The following is a 14,194-nucleotide window of genomic DNA, read 5'->3' as shown; positions in this document are numbered from 1 at the left end:
CAATCGATCTTAATAGAGAAGTAATCTCAACGTCAGTATTCCCTTGTATCTGTACAATCAATATCTAATTGTTTCATTGTGTCACAGCTCCAACAACTTTACAACCTTTTCCAGCATCAGCTTCCACAGAGACACCAACACAGACGACTGCAGGTAAATGTCACATGAAAAGTCTGAAAGAAAGAGGAACATACCTTTTTATTTTGAACCAGGAAGTGTAAAACAAACCTTCTTCTTCTGCTCAAACAGCCGCAGGTGTGCAGCTGTATGTTCGTCTGACTCTGGTCGTCATCTTCATCGTATCGTCAGCAGCTGTGCTGATATTCTTCAGGAGGAGGGCCAGTAAAGCTGAAGGTGAGGCGACAGAAACACAAAACATTTCTCACAAAACAAATTATTTCACCTGAATGAAATGAGCTGTATGTGTTTTTAACAGTGGATCTAATCTTCTCAGATCCTCTTGTGGAAGCTGAGTTTCTTAATGTCACTGAGGTGAGACTGAGTAAATTTGGGACATTGAGCATCATTAGTGTTTGTGAAACCAGCTGATATTAATACAAACCAAACCTCTCTTCTCCTCCTGCAGGCCAACCCAGTGCATGAGGAGCTCAGAGAGGACAGACAGAGCAGATCTCCTCCTGAAGGAATATCTGCAGGTCACAATTTGTCCTGCAGCCAGTTTGCTGAAGACAGTGTGTAAAAACTGTGGTAGGTGGACTCGGCACCACAAGCCCGTCAGGTTCTTCTTGATCATGTCTCAACCTGTAAGCTTCTGTGATTTTGAGGAGGAAGTTCTGAATGTTTAGTGAGAAAGAGGAAGGAAAAGCTGATGCACATATTTTATCGACTTGCTTTTGTGTGAATGTATTTTTAACAGATTTGTCATCAATCAGTCTTTTTAATAATTTTATTGTGCTTTAGTCTATTCATGTTTTCCTCAGATGTAATGTCTTCTTATCATCCTTTACTGATTTTATACTATTTTTTATCTCCCTTTTTTTTGTTTCTCTCCTTTTCTGTGATGTTGCTGGTTTAAATACTGTTATTACTGTTACTGTTTTTTGTGTATTTACATTTTCTGTTCTGCCTTCTTGTTTTTACTTCACTGTAGACGAGGCTTCCTTGTGTTTGACTTGAAGCTTGAGTGTTTATTCTGTGATATTGTCTTCCCGAGTTTTTTGCTTGTCAAATCGCTTTAAGGAGCTATATATATATAAAGTTCATTTATATGCAATTATTCTCAACTCAATATGAAAATAAAAAGATTTGCAGATAAAGCATTGTGCTGAAGTGATGATTATGTGACAAAACAGCCCAGTTTTATTTTGTTTTTATGAAATGATGCAGGAGCCAGCGAGCCAGAGCTACAGTGTGCAGTGTGCAGTGTGTTTTTGTTGTGACCATAGTCGTGCTGGCTAATGAGTGTAGTTTGTGGGCAATAAAGCTGTTTGTGAGTTACAATTTTTGCTACAGTTTCCTTGTGCCTCCTTTTTACCCCCAGTTATTATTTTATTGTGTTACTCCTTTCATCCCCTAACCATCCGGGGAGGTAACAAAGATATGACCATAATTTTAGTTTAAAACCTAAAAAAATGAACATCATCAACAGAAGAAACAACAGTGTTGATGTTACATCAATTACTTCTATGTGTTGTGCTGCAGAGATGTCTACTGAAGTTAGCATGCTGAACAGTCCCGTCTCCTAATAAACACCTTGTACTGGCAAGATGCTACAGCCCCCATAGTTTCAGCTGGGACATGTGGAGAAAAAACAAGTTTGCCACAAAAAAACTGACTAAATGTCAAAAACAGAAATCTTTTTTTTTCCGCTTTTCTGCACTAAACAGAAAACTGTCCCACTGTACAGCTTCTGAGTTCTAGTTTCTCTCTTTGACAGCACTAAAACGAGCTTAATCTCCTTGTTAACTCATTATCAAACACACTTCATTCAAACTGGACATGATCAATATAAAACTCACCAACACAGTCCTGGTTCTTCTTTACACAATAAGCTCTAATGAGGTCAAAATAAATCCTCAATTCACAGAGTAAGACGTGTAAATAATCCGGCTCTACAAGCCATTTTCACCCACTGCTGATGTCCAACTCTCTCCAGCTCCATCACCACTTCACCCGTCTCCTGTCCTCGTCTGCGGGTGTCTTCTCGTACTCAGAGTTCCAGTCCTGGTCAGAGCTGCTGTTCATCACCTCTGTATTCAAACTGACCTGTGTCAGTCACAGAGGCTGTGTTCAGTCCCAGTCTGGAGTCCAATCGTGTGAAGACTTCAGACTTCAGTCACTTAGCTTCATGGCTACCTGAAGTACTTGCTAACTGCAGCTAGTTGCTACAGTAAAGAGAATCAAGTCCAGTATAGTGAGCAGGACAGTGTCCACCGTCATCTTCAACACGTCACTGGAGACTTGTCATGTGCCAGCCTGCTTCAAAGTCTCCTCCATCATCCCCATCCCCAAAAAGCCAAAGACCACAGGACTGAATGACTACAGACCCGTTGCCCTGACTTCTGTGGTCATGAAGTCATTTGAGCGCCTTGTGTTGTCCCACCTCAAATCCCTAACCAACCCACTCCTGGACCAACTGCACTTCACCTACCGAGCCACCAGGTCTGTAGACGATGCAGTAAACATGGCCCTGCACTTCACCCTCCAGCATCTGGACTCCACAGGAACCTTTGCCAGGACCCTGTTTGTGGACTTCAGCTCTGCCAATTTGCCCATCCTTTTGGTGGCTCGGTCCGTGATTTTAGACAGAGGGCGGCAAATTGGGGGTCTGTTTTGGTCTGCCGATTTTCCGCCTCGGAAGGTACACTTACTTCCGCCTCGCCTGCTATCTAAATCCGAGGCGTCAATGTGCCGGCCCCTGCGTGAGATGGGCGTAGGTGTCAATGACCTGCGCTGTTGTGCGACCCACAGCCGGGGAATTTTAAAACCAAGAAACAGCTGATCACAGCAGTCAGTCCATCATTTATTCCGATGAGCAACTGGACAGCCACTGAGATTCAGGAGATGCTAGCGTCTCCTTGGTCTCTGTAGCTGTTTGGTTATGTTAGCTTGTTGTTGTGTTGGCAAGCTAAGACCTGTTGCTACTTTCCCTCCGCTAAGAACCCAGGTCTAAACTCCAATTGGGTGCAATGTAAAGCTCTTATTTTGAAGACAAATTCGTTGTCATTGTTCACGGCCCAACTTTGAGCATCACGTCACGTCGCATGTTTACGCCTACCCCAGAGGCGGCTTTTGTAAAAGGAGGAATATTATGCCTCCGTTTTAGAAAGACAGGCCGGCACATTGCTGTTCTTATCTTGGAGCAAATGTGCCACCTTTTCTATCTAAAAAGGGCTTTTGACTCTCGAACTCTGGCACTCAAACCCACCACTGCCCTTGAATCCTTGCATCACAATAATGCAGAATTCTTTTAACTCTTTGCACATTCCTGTACAGCTCTTCCATGTTTATTTATCTCATCTCACAATTTGTCTGTTTGTTTATATTGTATATATTATAGTCACTGTTTGTTATTGTTTATTGTTTATTGTATTAAATGTATGCACCTTCCCCACCAAAACAAATTCCTCGTTGGTCTAAAATCCTTCTTGGCAATGAATCTGTTTCTGGTTCTGATTCTGATTCTGAAAGCAGTAGGAGGTTTTGCTGCCCCCTGTAGTTTATGAGCTGCATTTCAATTCTGGCCCTTTCCCACAAATGACACCTTTAAGAAAAAAGGACAAATATGTTTATGAAGACAGAGATTTTCTAGAAGTGTAGATTTTTGTACAAACGTATGACATGTATTGTGACTTTAAGTTCCGTACAAGCCTTACATTTGACTCTGTAGTGTAAAAAGAGTCTAATAAAGAGGGAGGAGAGTTGAGTGTGTGTGGTTTGGAGGACGGGCTCGTCATAAACAAGTTCCTGGTTTACCAGAGAAGAAGAAGAAGAGAGACGGTCTGAAACCACCAGAGCCTCAAACATGAAAGTCCATCAGATGTTGACCTGCATCTTCATCCTCTGTGAGTACACTCTGTTTATATATTTCATCATCTTCTGTGTTTATTGTGTCATTTTTCTTTAGTTTCTGTAGTTTGTCTGTTAGTTTTGTTGAACAGCGGACTCTTTTGTCACTTCTCATATCAGCCAGTATTTCCGTCTGTCTGCCACCTAATTTGTGGTTAAACATGATTTTCAGAGTCTGTACGAGTCACTTTAAAAGGTAATTATTTACAAATAGTTATCTCCCTGAAATCTAAAGCCAAGTTTGTTTTGTTTTAGCCGGACAATCTGCATTCAACGATTGTTCATCTTTATTTTTTTCATCACTGCTTTTGTTGTATTTGTGTGACAGTTCAAGAAGTACAGTTATTTTTGCCTCAGCCTTCCTGCTGACACTAATGAAGCTTTAACACAGGAAACTATCTCATTTCTTTAGGTGAACGAAACCGAAGTGACACCTTACAGAAATAGAGAAGTCGATGCTTCTTGCTCTTGTTAACTTGCAGCTTGCTAAATCAGTTTGGTGCCAACCTTAGGGCTGAAAAACAATTATTATTTTTCATTATTCTATTTTCATCAGATCTCCAGCAGAAGAGCTGCAGCAGTGAACTATTGTTAGCAGACTGAGAGACAAACTGAGAACAACACACCCAAAATAATTAACAATTCCAATTTTTATATGAGACGTAGGAATTCCACTTTTAGCTTTTTCAAGATCTTTAACTTCATCTTGAGTCTTGAAATAGTAGTAAATGACATTTCATGATGCTCTGAATCTGCTGACAGAATAAAAATGGAACTAAAGTGTTTGAACTGAGCAGCTCCCAGTTTGACTCTGTGGATCTATTAATTATCACCAAACTTAAGTATGTTACAGGAACATAGTAACTATTGACTGTTCATCTTTTCAACAGCTCTGCAGGATGGAAACACTGGACTCATCAATGCACAAACTGTTATCACAGGAAAGGAAGGAGGAAACATCACACGTGGCTGTTACTTCTTTTTCCCTGGAAGCAGGAAGATCTTCTGTAAGGAAGGATGTGAAGAAAAAGACATTCTCGTTGAAACAACTGGTGACAGAGCTCAGAGAGGCAGATACAGCATCAAATATAAAGGAGGAGGCATTGTATCTGATATGTTAATTTCTTCAGTTCTGTATGTGAGCATCACTAACCTGGTCAAGTCTGACTCGGGGCGCTACACATGTAGAATGGACAGATAATTGTTTCCAGATTCAGACCAGGACTTTGAGATCAGAGTTGAAGATGGTGAGTTTGAGAGTCTATGAATTAAGTGTTCACTGACAGCTGCTCAAATAACCAAGTATGTTTAGTTCAATAACTTTTTTATAGCTGCAAATTATTAATACTTAAGTTTTCCTTCAACCATTTGTCAAATATCTGATGAACTCAGGTGAAATGGGCATAGAATGGCTCCCAGAAGACTTTGAGGTCGGATTTGAAGATGGTGAGTTTCTGCTGAGAGTCTTTGAGTTAACTGTTGACTGACAGCTGCTCAGATGAACTAACATGTTTAGTCTAGTGGATTTTATTTATAGCCGCATATTTATGTTCTAAATGCTCCTTCATTCATCTGTAAAATATGTGATGATCTCAAACTGTCTCACTGCAGTTGATTTGAATATTGTTGCACCAAACACAGTGATGAGCTGCATTTAGCTCTGGAATAAAAATACACTCAGTGATTTTACTGAAAAGTCCTCATCAGGATTTGTTTTCTGTCTTTACAATCCAAAGCAAGCTATTATTTTTTTTTGGTTTCATGCCTCAATTAATGTTGAAATCTACCCAGACTCTCCCACCTCCTCCAACATCAGCTGCAAGTTAAAATCACCTGCAATGTTCCGGATAAACTGTCTGAAAGAAAGATTGAGGGTTTTTAATGTTTTTCTGCTTGTTTTTATTTAGCTTTGTTTTTGTATATTTAGTCAATGTTACTTTTGGTTTCCACATGAATGGACCCTCAGGTCTCACATGGACCTGGATGTCAGTTATGAGACTCCCAGACACATTTTATAATGAACCAAAGTGTTTAATATAATTGTACTGTGCTGCTCAAACAGCCACAGGTGTGCAGCTGTATGTTCGTCTGACTCTGGTCGTCATCTTCATCGTATCATCAGCAGCTGTGCTGATATTCTGCAGGAGGAGGGCCAGTAAAGCTGAAGGTGAGGCGACAGAAACACAAAACATTTCTCACTAAACAAATTATTTTACCTGAATGAATAGAGCTGTATGTGTTTTTAACAGTGGATCTAATCTTCTCAACTGGATGTTTTTCAGATCCTCCTGTGGAAGCTGAGCTTGTTAAAGTCACTGAGGTGAGACTGAGTAAATTGGGGACATTGAGCATCATTAGTGTTTGTGAAACCAGCTGATATTAATACAAACCAAACCCCTCTTCTCCTCCTGCAGGCCAACCCAGTGCACGAGGAGCTCAGAGAGGACAGACGGAGCAGATCTCCTCCTGTAGGAATATCTGCAGGTCACAATTTGTCCTGCAGCCAGTTCGCTGAAGACAGTGTGTAAAAACTGTGGTAGGTGGACTCGGTGCCACGAGCCCGTCAGGTTCTTCTTGATCATATCTCAACCTGTAAGCTTCTGTTGTTTTGAGGAGGAAGTCCTGAATGTTTAGTGAGAAAGATGATCGAAAAGCTGATGCACATATTTTGTCGACTTGCTCTTATGTGAAGTTATTGTTTGATTTGTCATCAATCAGTGTTTTTAATCTGTTTACTGTGCTGTAGTCTGTTTTTCTGTTTTAAATTCCTCTGATATAATGTTGCCTTCTTCTTGATTGAGTTATTCCATATGTTTATCACCTTTTTATTTTGTTTCTTTTCTTTTCTGTGATGTTGCTGGTTTATATACTTTTATTCCTGTTACATGTTCTGTCATCTTGTTTTTCCTTCACTGTAGACGAGGCTTCTTTTGTGTTTGACTTGACGGTTGAGTGTTTATTCTGTGATATTGTCTTCTCAAGTTTCTTATTTGTCAAATCACTCATACTCCGTTTTTACAGGAGCTATATGTATATAAAGTCCATTAATATACAGTCATTCTCAACTCAGTATTAAATGATAGATTTGCAGATACAGCACTGTGCTGAATTGATGATTATGTGACGAAACAGGCCAGTTCTATTTAGTTTTTATCTAATGATTTTACTGTGTGACCTCTTTTTCCAGCAGGGGAGACAAAGTAAATATATAGGTTTAAAAGTATTTTCAAATATAAGCCTGTTTACCTTGTGAATTGTATAATGGAGACAAAAATATGTTGATGTTGAAAAGTTCATCCTCTTGTAAGAATACAGAATAAAAACAAAATAATCAGTGTGGTCGTCCTATTTTATTCTACTGGAGCACAAAAAACTAACCACAACGTATTTCAAGTAGATTTTTATTGGAAATAGGTTAAACTAGCAGGTTTTCCTCTTGTTTTAAAGGAGCAATCTGTAAGGCACGACCATATTTTTTGTTTAAAACATCACAAAATGAACTTACATCATCAACAGAAGGAACAACAGTGTTGATGTTACATCAATTACTTCTATGTGTTGTGTTGCAGAGATGTCTACTGAAGTTAGCGTGCTGAACAGTCCTGTCTCCTAATAAACACCTTGTACCTGCAAGATGCTACAGCCCCCATAGTTTCAGCTGGGACATGCGGGAAGAAAGCAAGTTCACCAGATTGATTTACCGTACATCTTCTGAGTTCTAGTTTCTCCCTTTGACAGCGCTAAGACAAGCTTAATCTCCTTGTTAACTCATTATCAAACACACTTCATTTAAACTGGACATGAACAATATAAAACTCACCAACACAGTCCTGGTTCTTCTTTACACAGTCAGCTCTAATGAGGTTAAAATAAATCCTCAATTCACAGAGTAAGACGTGTAAATAATCTGGCTCTACAAGCCATTTTCACCTGCTGCTGATGTCCAACTCTCTCCAGCTCCATCACCACTTCACCCGTCTTCTGTCCTCGTCTGCGGGTGTCTTCTCGTCCTCAGAGTTCCAGTCGTGGTCAGAGCTGCTGTTCATCACCTCTGTATTCAAACTGACCTGTGTCAGTCACAGAGGCTGTGTTCAGTCCCAGTCTGGAGTCCAATCATGTGAAGACTTCAGACTTCAGTCACTTAGCTCCACGGCTACCTGAAGTACTTGCTAACTGCAGCTAGTTGCTACAGTAAAGAGAATCAAGTCCAGTATAGTGAGCAGCAGTAGGAGGTTTTGCTTCCCCCTGTAGTTTAAGAGCTGCCTTTTAATTCTGGCCATCTCCTACAAACAACCTTTAAGAAAAAAAGACACTCGATAATGAACAAATATGATGAGGACAGATTTTCTAGAAGTGTAGACTTACTGTAGTCCCTCTTTGTATTTATGTACAAATGTATGACATGTAGTGGCACTTTAAGTTCTGTCCAAGCCTCAAGCCTTACATTTGACTCTGTAGCGTAAAAGGAGTCCAATAAAGAGGGAGGAGAGTTGAGTGTGTGGTGTTTGGAGGACGGACTCGTCATAAACTAGTTCCTGGTTTACCAGAGAAGAAGAAGAGAGACGGTCTGAAACCAGCAGAGCCTCAAACATGAAAGTCCATCAGATGTTGACCTGCATCTTCATCCTCTGTGAGTACACTCTATTTATATATTTCATCATCTTCCGTGTTTATAATGTAATTTTTCTTTAGTTTCTGTAGTTTGTCACTTAGTTTTGTTGAACAGTTGAACAGCGGACGCTTTTTTGTCACTTCTCATATAGGCCAGTATTTCTGTCTGTCTCTGATGTTCAGTTGTGAGTTATGAGTCACTTTAAAATTAAGTTCTCTACAAATAGTTATCTCCTCAAAATCTAACAATAGATAAACAATTGTTCGTCTGTACTTGTTTTATCATTGCATTTTTTTGTATTTATGTGACTGTTACAGAAGCACTTTTTTTTTTTGCTTCAGCCTGCCTGCTGACACTGATCAACCTTTATAACACAGGAAACCTCATTTCTTTATCAGTAAGAAACCAAAGTGCCAACTTACAGAAATAGAGAAGTCGATGCTTCTTGCTCTTGTTAACTTGCAGTTTCCCAGGCCTGTTCAATTGTTCACAAATTCAAGCGGTTACATAAAACATGTGTAAAGCTGCACTGATTATGCAAATTCGGATCAATTAAAATGATCAGTTATTAGTAACAGGTATCTGATTGTATTAATGAAAAACAGCAACAAAAGAATAAAAATACGCAGCTGAGCAGGTTTATGTTGACTTGAAGACAACAACGAGTCTTAAATGTCACATTTACAGTTTTTGTGATTGGTGTGAAAAGTAAAACATGAACTGCTCTCAGTAACAACTTCTGTGTCTCTGATACTGATTATTTAATAAAAACCAACCAGCTGACCTGAACACAAAGTCAGACTGAGTGACTGAAGATTCAGTCTGATTATCAGACAGTCTGGTCCAATCTGAATGAATGATTCTTCACACTGAAGCTAAAGTCTGAAGTTCAGATGTGTTTAGTTGAATCTGTCCAAAAGTTTTTACATCAGCACAGTTTTTCTTTCTGTCTCTGTCAGAAATAAAGATGATTTACAGTTAATCAAAGTGAATGAAATGGTAGTAAATGACATTTCATAATACTCTGAATCTGCTGACAAATTAAAAATGGAACTAAAGTGTTTGAACTGAGCAGCTCCCAGTTTGACTCTGTGGATCTGTTAATTATCATCAAACTTAAGTATGTTACAGGAACATAGTAACTATTGACTGTTCATCTTTTCAACAGCTCTGCAGGATGGAAACACTCGAGCCAACAATGCACTAACTGTTATCACAGTAAAGGAAGGAGGAAGCATCACATATGAGTGTTACTTCTCCTTCTCTGGAAGCAGGAAGATCTTCTGTAAGGAAGAATGTGAAGAAAAAGACATTCTTGTTGAAACAACTGGTGACAGAGCTCAGAGAGGCAGATACAGCATCGAATATAAACAAACAGGTCTATTTTCTTCAGTTCTGTATGTGAGCATCACAAACCTGGCCAAGTCTGACTCGGGGCGCTACACATGTAGACTGGACAGAGGTATTTTCTCAAAAGAGGACTTTAAGATCAGAGTTGAAGATGGTGAGTTTCTACTGAGAGTCTTTGAATCAACTGTTCACTGTCAGCTGCTGTTGATTTAAATAAACCAACATGTTTATTCAATTTTTGCTATTCATAGCTGCAAATTTTCTGATTAAATCTCCTTCATCATCATCTCAAACTGTCTCACTAAAGTTAAATATTGTTGCTCCAGAAACATTCATCTCCAGTATTTAGTTGTATGATTATAAACACATAGACGAGTTTACAGAGAATACATGATTAACATCAGATTGTTTTATTGTGACTTTCAAATTTCACAGATCTGATCCCAGAACCAATCCACCCCCTCCCTCCTCGTCCACCATCAGTCCCGTCAACGTCCACACCGACAACAACACAGAGTTCAAACGTCGTTCCAGGAAGCTCCACACCTTCATCAGCCTCCACTGACACCAGCAGCCAGTCTGGACAGAGACAAAGAACTGAAGGTCCAGGTACATTTACATGATTCAACAAAAGTTTGTGTTTGTTAGTGTAAATACATGCACACTCTGCAAATACCTGAACGGTAGTCTTCTCTGTGTGGAACATGATGATTAACCTTTTTTTGCTGGAAAGTGTTGATTTATGATATCATTTTACAGCTGATGTCACTATTGAGAAATGATAAGGTATTCTCTTAAACATGGACTTTGAGATCAGAGTTGAAGATGGTGAGTTTGAGAGTCTATGATTTAAATGTTGACTGATAGCTGCTCAAATAACCAAGTATGTTTAGTCTAATAACTTTTTCATAGCTGCATATTTTCATCGTTTACACTTATGAGTTTTCCTTCATTCATCTATAAAATATGTGATGAACTCAAGCTGTCTCACTGCAGTTGACTTGAATATTGTTGCATCAAACACAGTGATGACCTGCATTTAGCTCTGGAATGAAAATACACTCAGTGATTTTATAAAAAAAGTCATCATCAGGATTAGTTTTGTGTCTTTACAATCCAACGCAATCTACGTTGTTTTTTTGTTTTACAGCTCCATTAATGTCGAAACCAACCCGGACTCTCCCACCTCCTCCAACATCAGTCACATCAGCCTCAACACAAACACCATCAGCTGCAGGTAAAAGTTTAACATTAAGTCAGTGTTACTTTTGGTTTCTACATGAACTTGGAGGTCAGTTCTGCAGACTCTGAAACTCATTTTATAATGAACCAAAGTGATTAATATAATTGTACTGTGCTGCTCAAACAGCCACAGGTGTGCAGCTGTATGTTCGTCTGACTCTGGTCGTCATCTTCATCGTATCATCAGCAGCTGTGCTGATATTCTGCAGGAGGAGGGCCAGTAAAGCTGAAGGTGAGGTGACAGAAACACAAAACATTTCTCACAAAACAAATTATTTTCCCTGAATGAAATGAGCTGAATGTGTTTTTAACAGTGGATCTAATCTTCTCAACTGGATGTTTTTCAGATCCTCCTGTGGAAGCTGATTATGTTAAAGTCACTGAGGTGAGACTGAGTAAATTTGGGACATTGAGCATCATTAGTGTTTGTGAAACCAGCTGATATTAATACAAACCAAACCCCTCTTCTCCTCCTGCAGGCCAACCCAGTGCACGAGGAGCTCAGAGAGGACAGACGGAGCAGATCTCCTCCTGTAGGAATATCTACAGTTTACAATTTGCCCTGCAGCCAGTTCGCTGAAGACAGTGTGTAAAAACTGTGGTAGGTGGACTCGGCGCCACGAGCCCGTCAGGTTCTTATTGATCATATCTCAACCTGTAAGCTTCTGATGTTTTGAGGAGGAAGTTCTGAATGTTTAGTGAGAAAGAGGAAGGAAAAGCTGATGCACATATTGTATCAGCTTGCTTTTATCAGAAGTCACTGTTTTTAAACTGATTTGTCATCAGTCAGTCTTTTTAATCCGTTTACTGAGCTTTAGTCTATTTATCTGTTTTAAATTCCTGTGATGTAATGTTGCCGTCTTCTTAATTTTTATTATTCCATATTTTTATCTCCATTTTTTAGTTTCTTTCTATTCTGTAATGATTTATTCCTGTTAAATACTCATGCTGTTCTTTTTTGTTTTTACATTTTCTGTTCTGAATTCTTGTTTTTACTTCACTGTAGACGAGGCTTCTTTGTGTTCTGCTTAACGCTTGAGCGTTTATTCTGTGATATTGTCTTCCCGAGTTCATTCTCATTCTCAACTCAATATTAAATGATACATTTGCAGATACAGCACTGTGCTGAATTGATGATTATGTGACGAAACAGGCCAGTTTTATTTTATTTTTAACGAACAATTTTACTGTGTGACCTCTTGTACCAGCAGGGGAGACAAAGTAAATAAATAGGTGTTAATTGTATAGCGGAGACAAAAATATGTAGATGTTGAAAAGTTCATCTTCTTGTCAAAATAAAGAATGAAAAAAGGTTTTCCAACAGAAGGAAACATTAAATCATCAGTCTGTGTTGTCGTCCTGTTTTATTCTACTGGAGCACAAAAATAACTACAACAGAATTCAAGTAGATTTTTATCGGAAAGAGGTTACACTGGCAGATTTTCCTCTTGTTTTAAAGGAGCAATCTGTAAGGCACGACCATATTTTTAGTTTGAAACATCATAAAATGACCTTACAAAATCAACAGAAAAAACAACAGTGTTGATGTTACATCAATTACTTCTGTGTGTTGTGTTGCAGAGATGTCTACTGAAGTTAGCGTGCTGTGCTATGCTATGCTTGTACTGGCAAGATGAGCAGCTCCCATAGTTTCAGCTGGGACATGTGGGAAAAAAACGTTTGCCACAACAAACTGACTAAATATCAAGAACAGAAATCTTTATTTATTAATTTTTTCTTGCTTTTCTTCACTAAACAGAAAAATGTCCTACCGTACAGCTTCTGAGTTCTAGTTTCTCTCTTTGACAGCACTAAGACGAGCTTAATCTCCTTGTTAACTCATTATCAAACACTCTTCATTCAAACTGGACATGAACAATATAAAACTCACCAACACAGTCCTGGTTCTTCTTTACACAATCAGCTCTAATGAGGTCAAAATAAATCCTCAATTCACAGAGTAACACGTGAAAATAATCCGGCTCTACAAGCCATTTTCACCCACTGCTGATGTCCAACTCTCTCCAGCTCCATCACCACTTCACCCGTCTTCTGTCCTCGTCTGCGGGTGTCTTCTCGTCCTCAGAGTTCCAGTCGTGGTCAGAGCTGCTGTTCATCACCTCTGTATTCAAACTGACCTCTGTCAGTCACAGAGGCTGTGTTCAGTCCCAGTCTGGAGTCCAATCATGTGAAGACTTCAGACTTCAGTCACTTAGCACCACGGCTACCTGAAGTACTTGCTAACTGCAGCTAGTTGCTACAGTAAAGAGAAGCAAGTCCAGTATAGTGAGCAGGACAGTGTTCACGGACATCTTCAACATGTCACTGGAGACTTGTCATGTGCCAGCCTGCTTTAAAGTCTCCACCATCATCCCCGTCCCCAAAAAGCCAAAGACCACAGGACTGAATGACTACAGACATGTTGTCCTGACCTCTCTGGTCATGAAGTCATTTGAGCGCCTTGTGCTGTCCCACCTCAAATCCCTAGCCAACCCACTCCTGGACCCACTGCAGTTCACCTACCGAGCCATCAGGTCTGTAGACGATGCAGTAAACATGGCCCTGCACTTCACCCTCCAGCATCTGGACTCCCCAGGAACCTTTGCCAGGACCCTGTTTGTGGACTTCAGCTCTGCATTCAACACCATCCTCCCGGCTCTGCTCCAGGATAAGTTCTCCCAGCTCCACGTGCCTGACTCCACCTGCAGGTGGATCACAGACTTTCTGTCTGACAGGAAGCAGCAGGTGAAGCCAGGGAAACATGTCTCAGAATCTCAGACCATCAGCACCAGATCACCCCAAAGCTGCGTTTTTTCTCCCCTGCTCTTCTCTCTGTACACCAACGGTTGCACCTCCAGTCAGTCCATCAAGCTCCTGAAGTTCACAGACGACGTTACACTCACTGAGCTCATCTCTGAGTCGCCTACAGGAGGGAGATTGACCATCTGGTGACCTGGTGCG

At 40.0% G+C, this 14,194-nt stretch overlaps 2 protein-coding genes and 2 long non-coding RNA genes across 5 annotated transcripts in view; all 4 read left to right on the top strand.

Moving 5' to 3' along the window:
• Positions 1 to 1,461, top strand: part of LOC115584709 (collagen alpha-4(VI) chain-like) — a 32,405-nt gene extending 30,944 nt beyond the window's left edge. The window contains 4 exon segments of the mRNA XM_030422316.1: positions 88 to 153; positions 250 to 354; positions 455 to 492; positions 587 to 1,461. Coding sequence (XP_030278176.1) covers positions 88 to 153; positions 250 to 354; positions 455 to 492; positions 587 to 700 — 323 coding nt within the window. The 3' untranslated portion in view covers positions 701 to 1,461.
• The window catches only part of LOC115584703 (hepatitis A virus cellular receptor 1 homolog), an 82,147-nt gene that overhangs the window by 41,124 nt on the left and 26,829 nt on the right, over positions 1 to 14,194 (top strand). The window lies entirely within an intron of this gene.
• LOC115584713 (uncharacterized) lies at positions 5,235 to 6,490 on the top strand. The gene is made up of 4 exons (XR_003984598.1): positions 5,235 to 5,276; positions 6,092 to 6,196; positions 6,312 to 6,349; positions 6,444 to 6,490. It is a non-coding gene; the product is annotated as an uncharacterized LOC115584713 (long non-coding RNA).
• On the top strand, positions 10,129 to 11,608 carry LOC115584715 (uncharacterized). Of its 2 annotated transcripts, none has more exons than XR_003984601.1 (3): positions 10,129 to 10,145; positions 11,361 to 11,465; positions 11,581 to 11,608. It is a non-coding gene; the product is annotated as an uncharacterized LOC115584715 (long non-coding RNA). The 2 variants fall into 2 exon arrangements; XR_003984600.1 differs by lacking the exon at positions 10,129 to 10,145 and adding an exon at positions 11,131 to 11,228 and having other exon boundaries at positions 11,581 to 11,607.

Source organism: Sparus aurata, chromosome 7 (assembly GCF_900880675.1).
Source record: "Sparus aurata chromosome 7, fSpaAur1.1, whole genome shotgun sequence".
Classification (NCBI taxonomy): Eukaryota; Metazoa; Chordata; class Actinopteri; order Spariformes; family Sparidae; genus Sparus; species Sparus aurata.
Note: the sequence above shows the minus strand (reverse complement) of the source record. Positions and strands in the feature narration are given on the sequence as shown.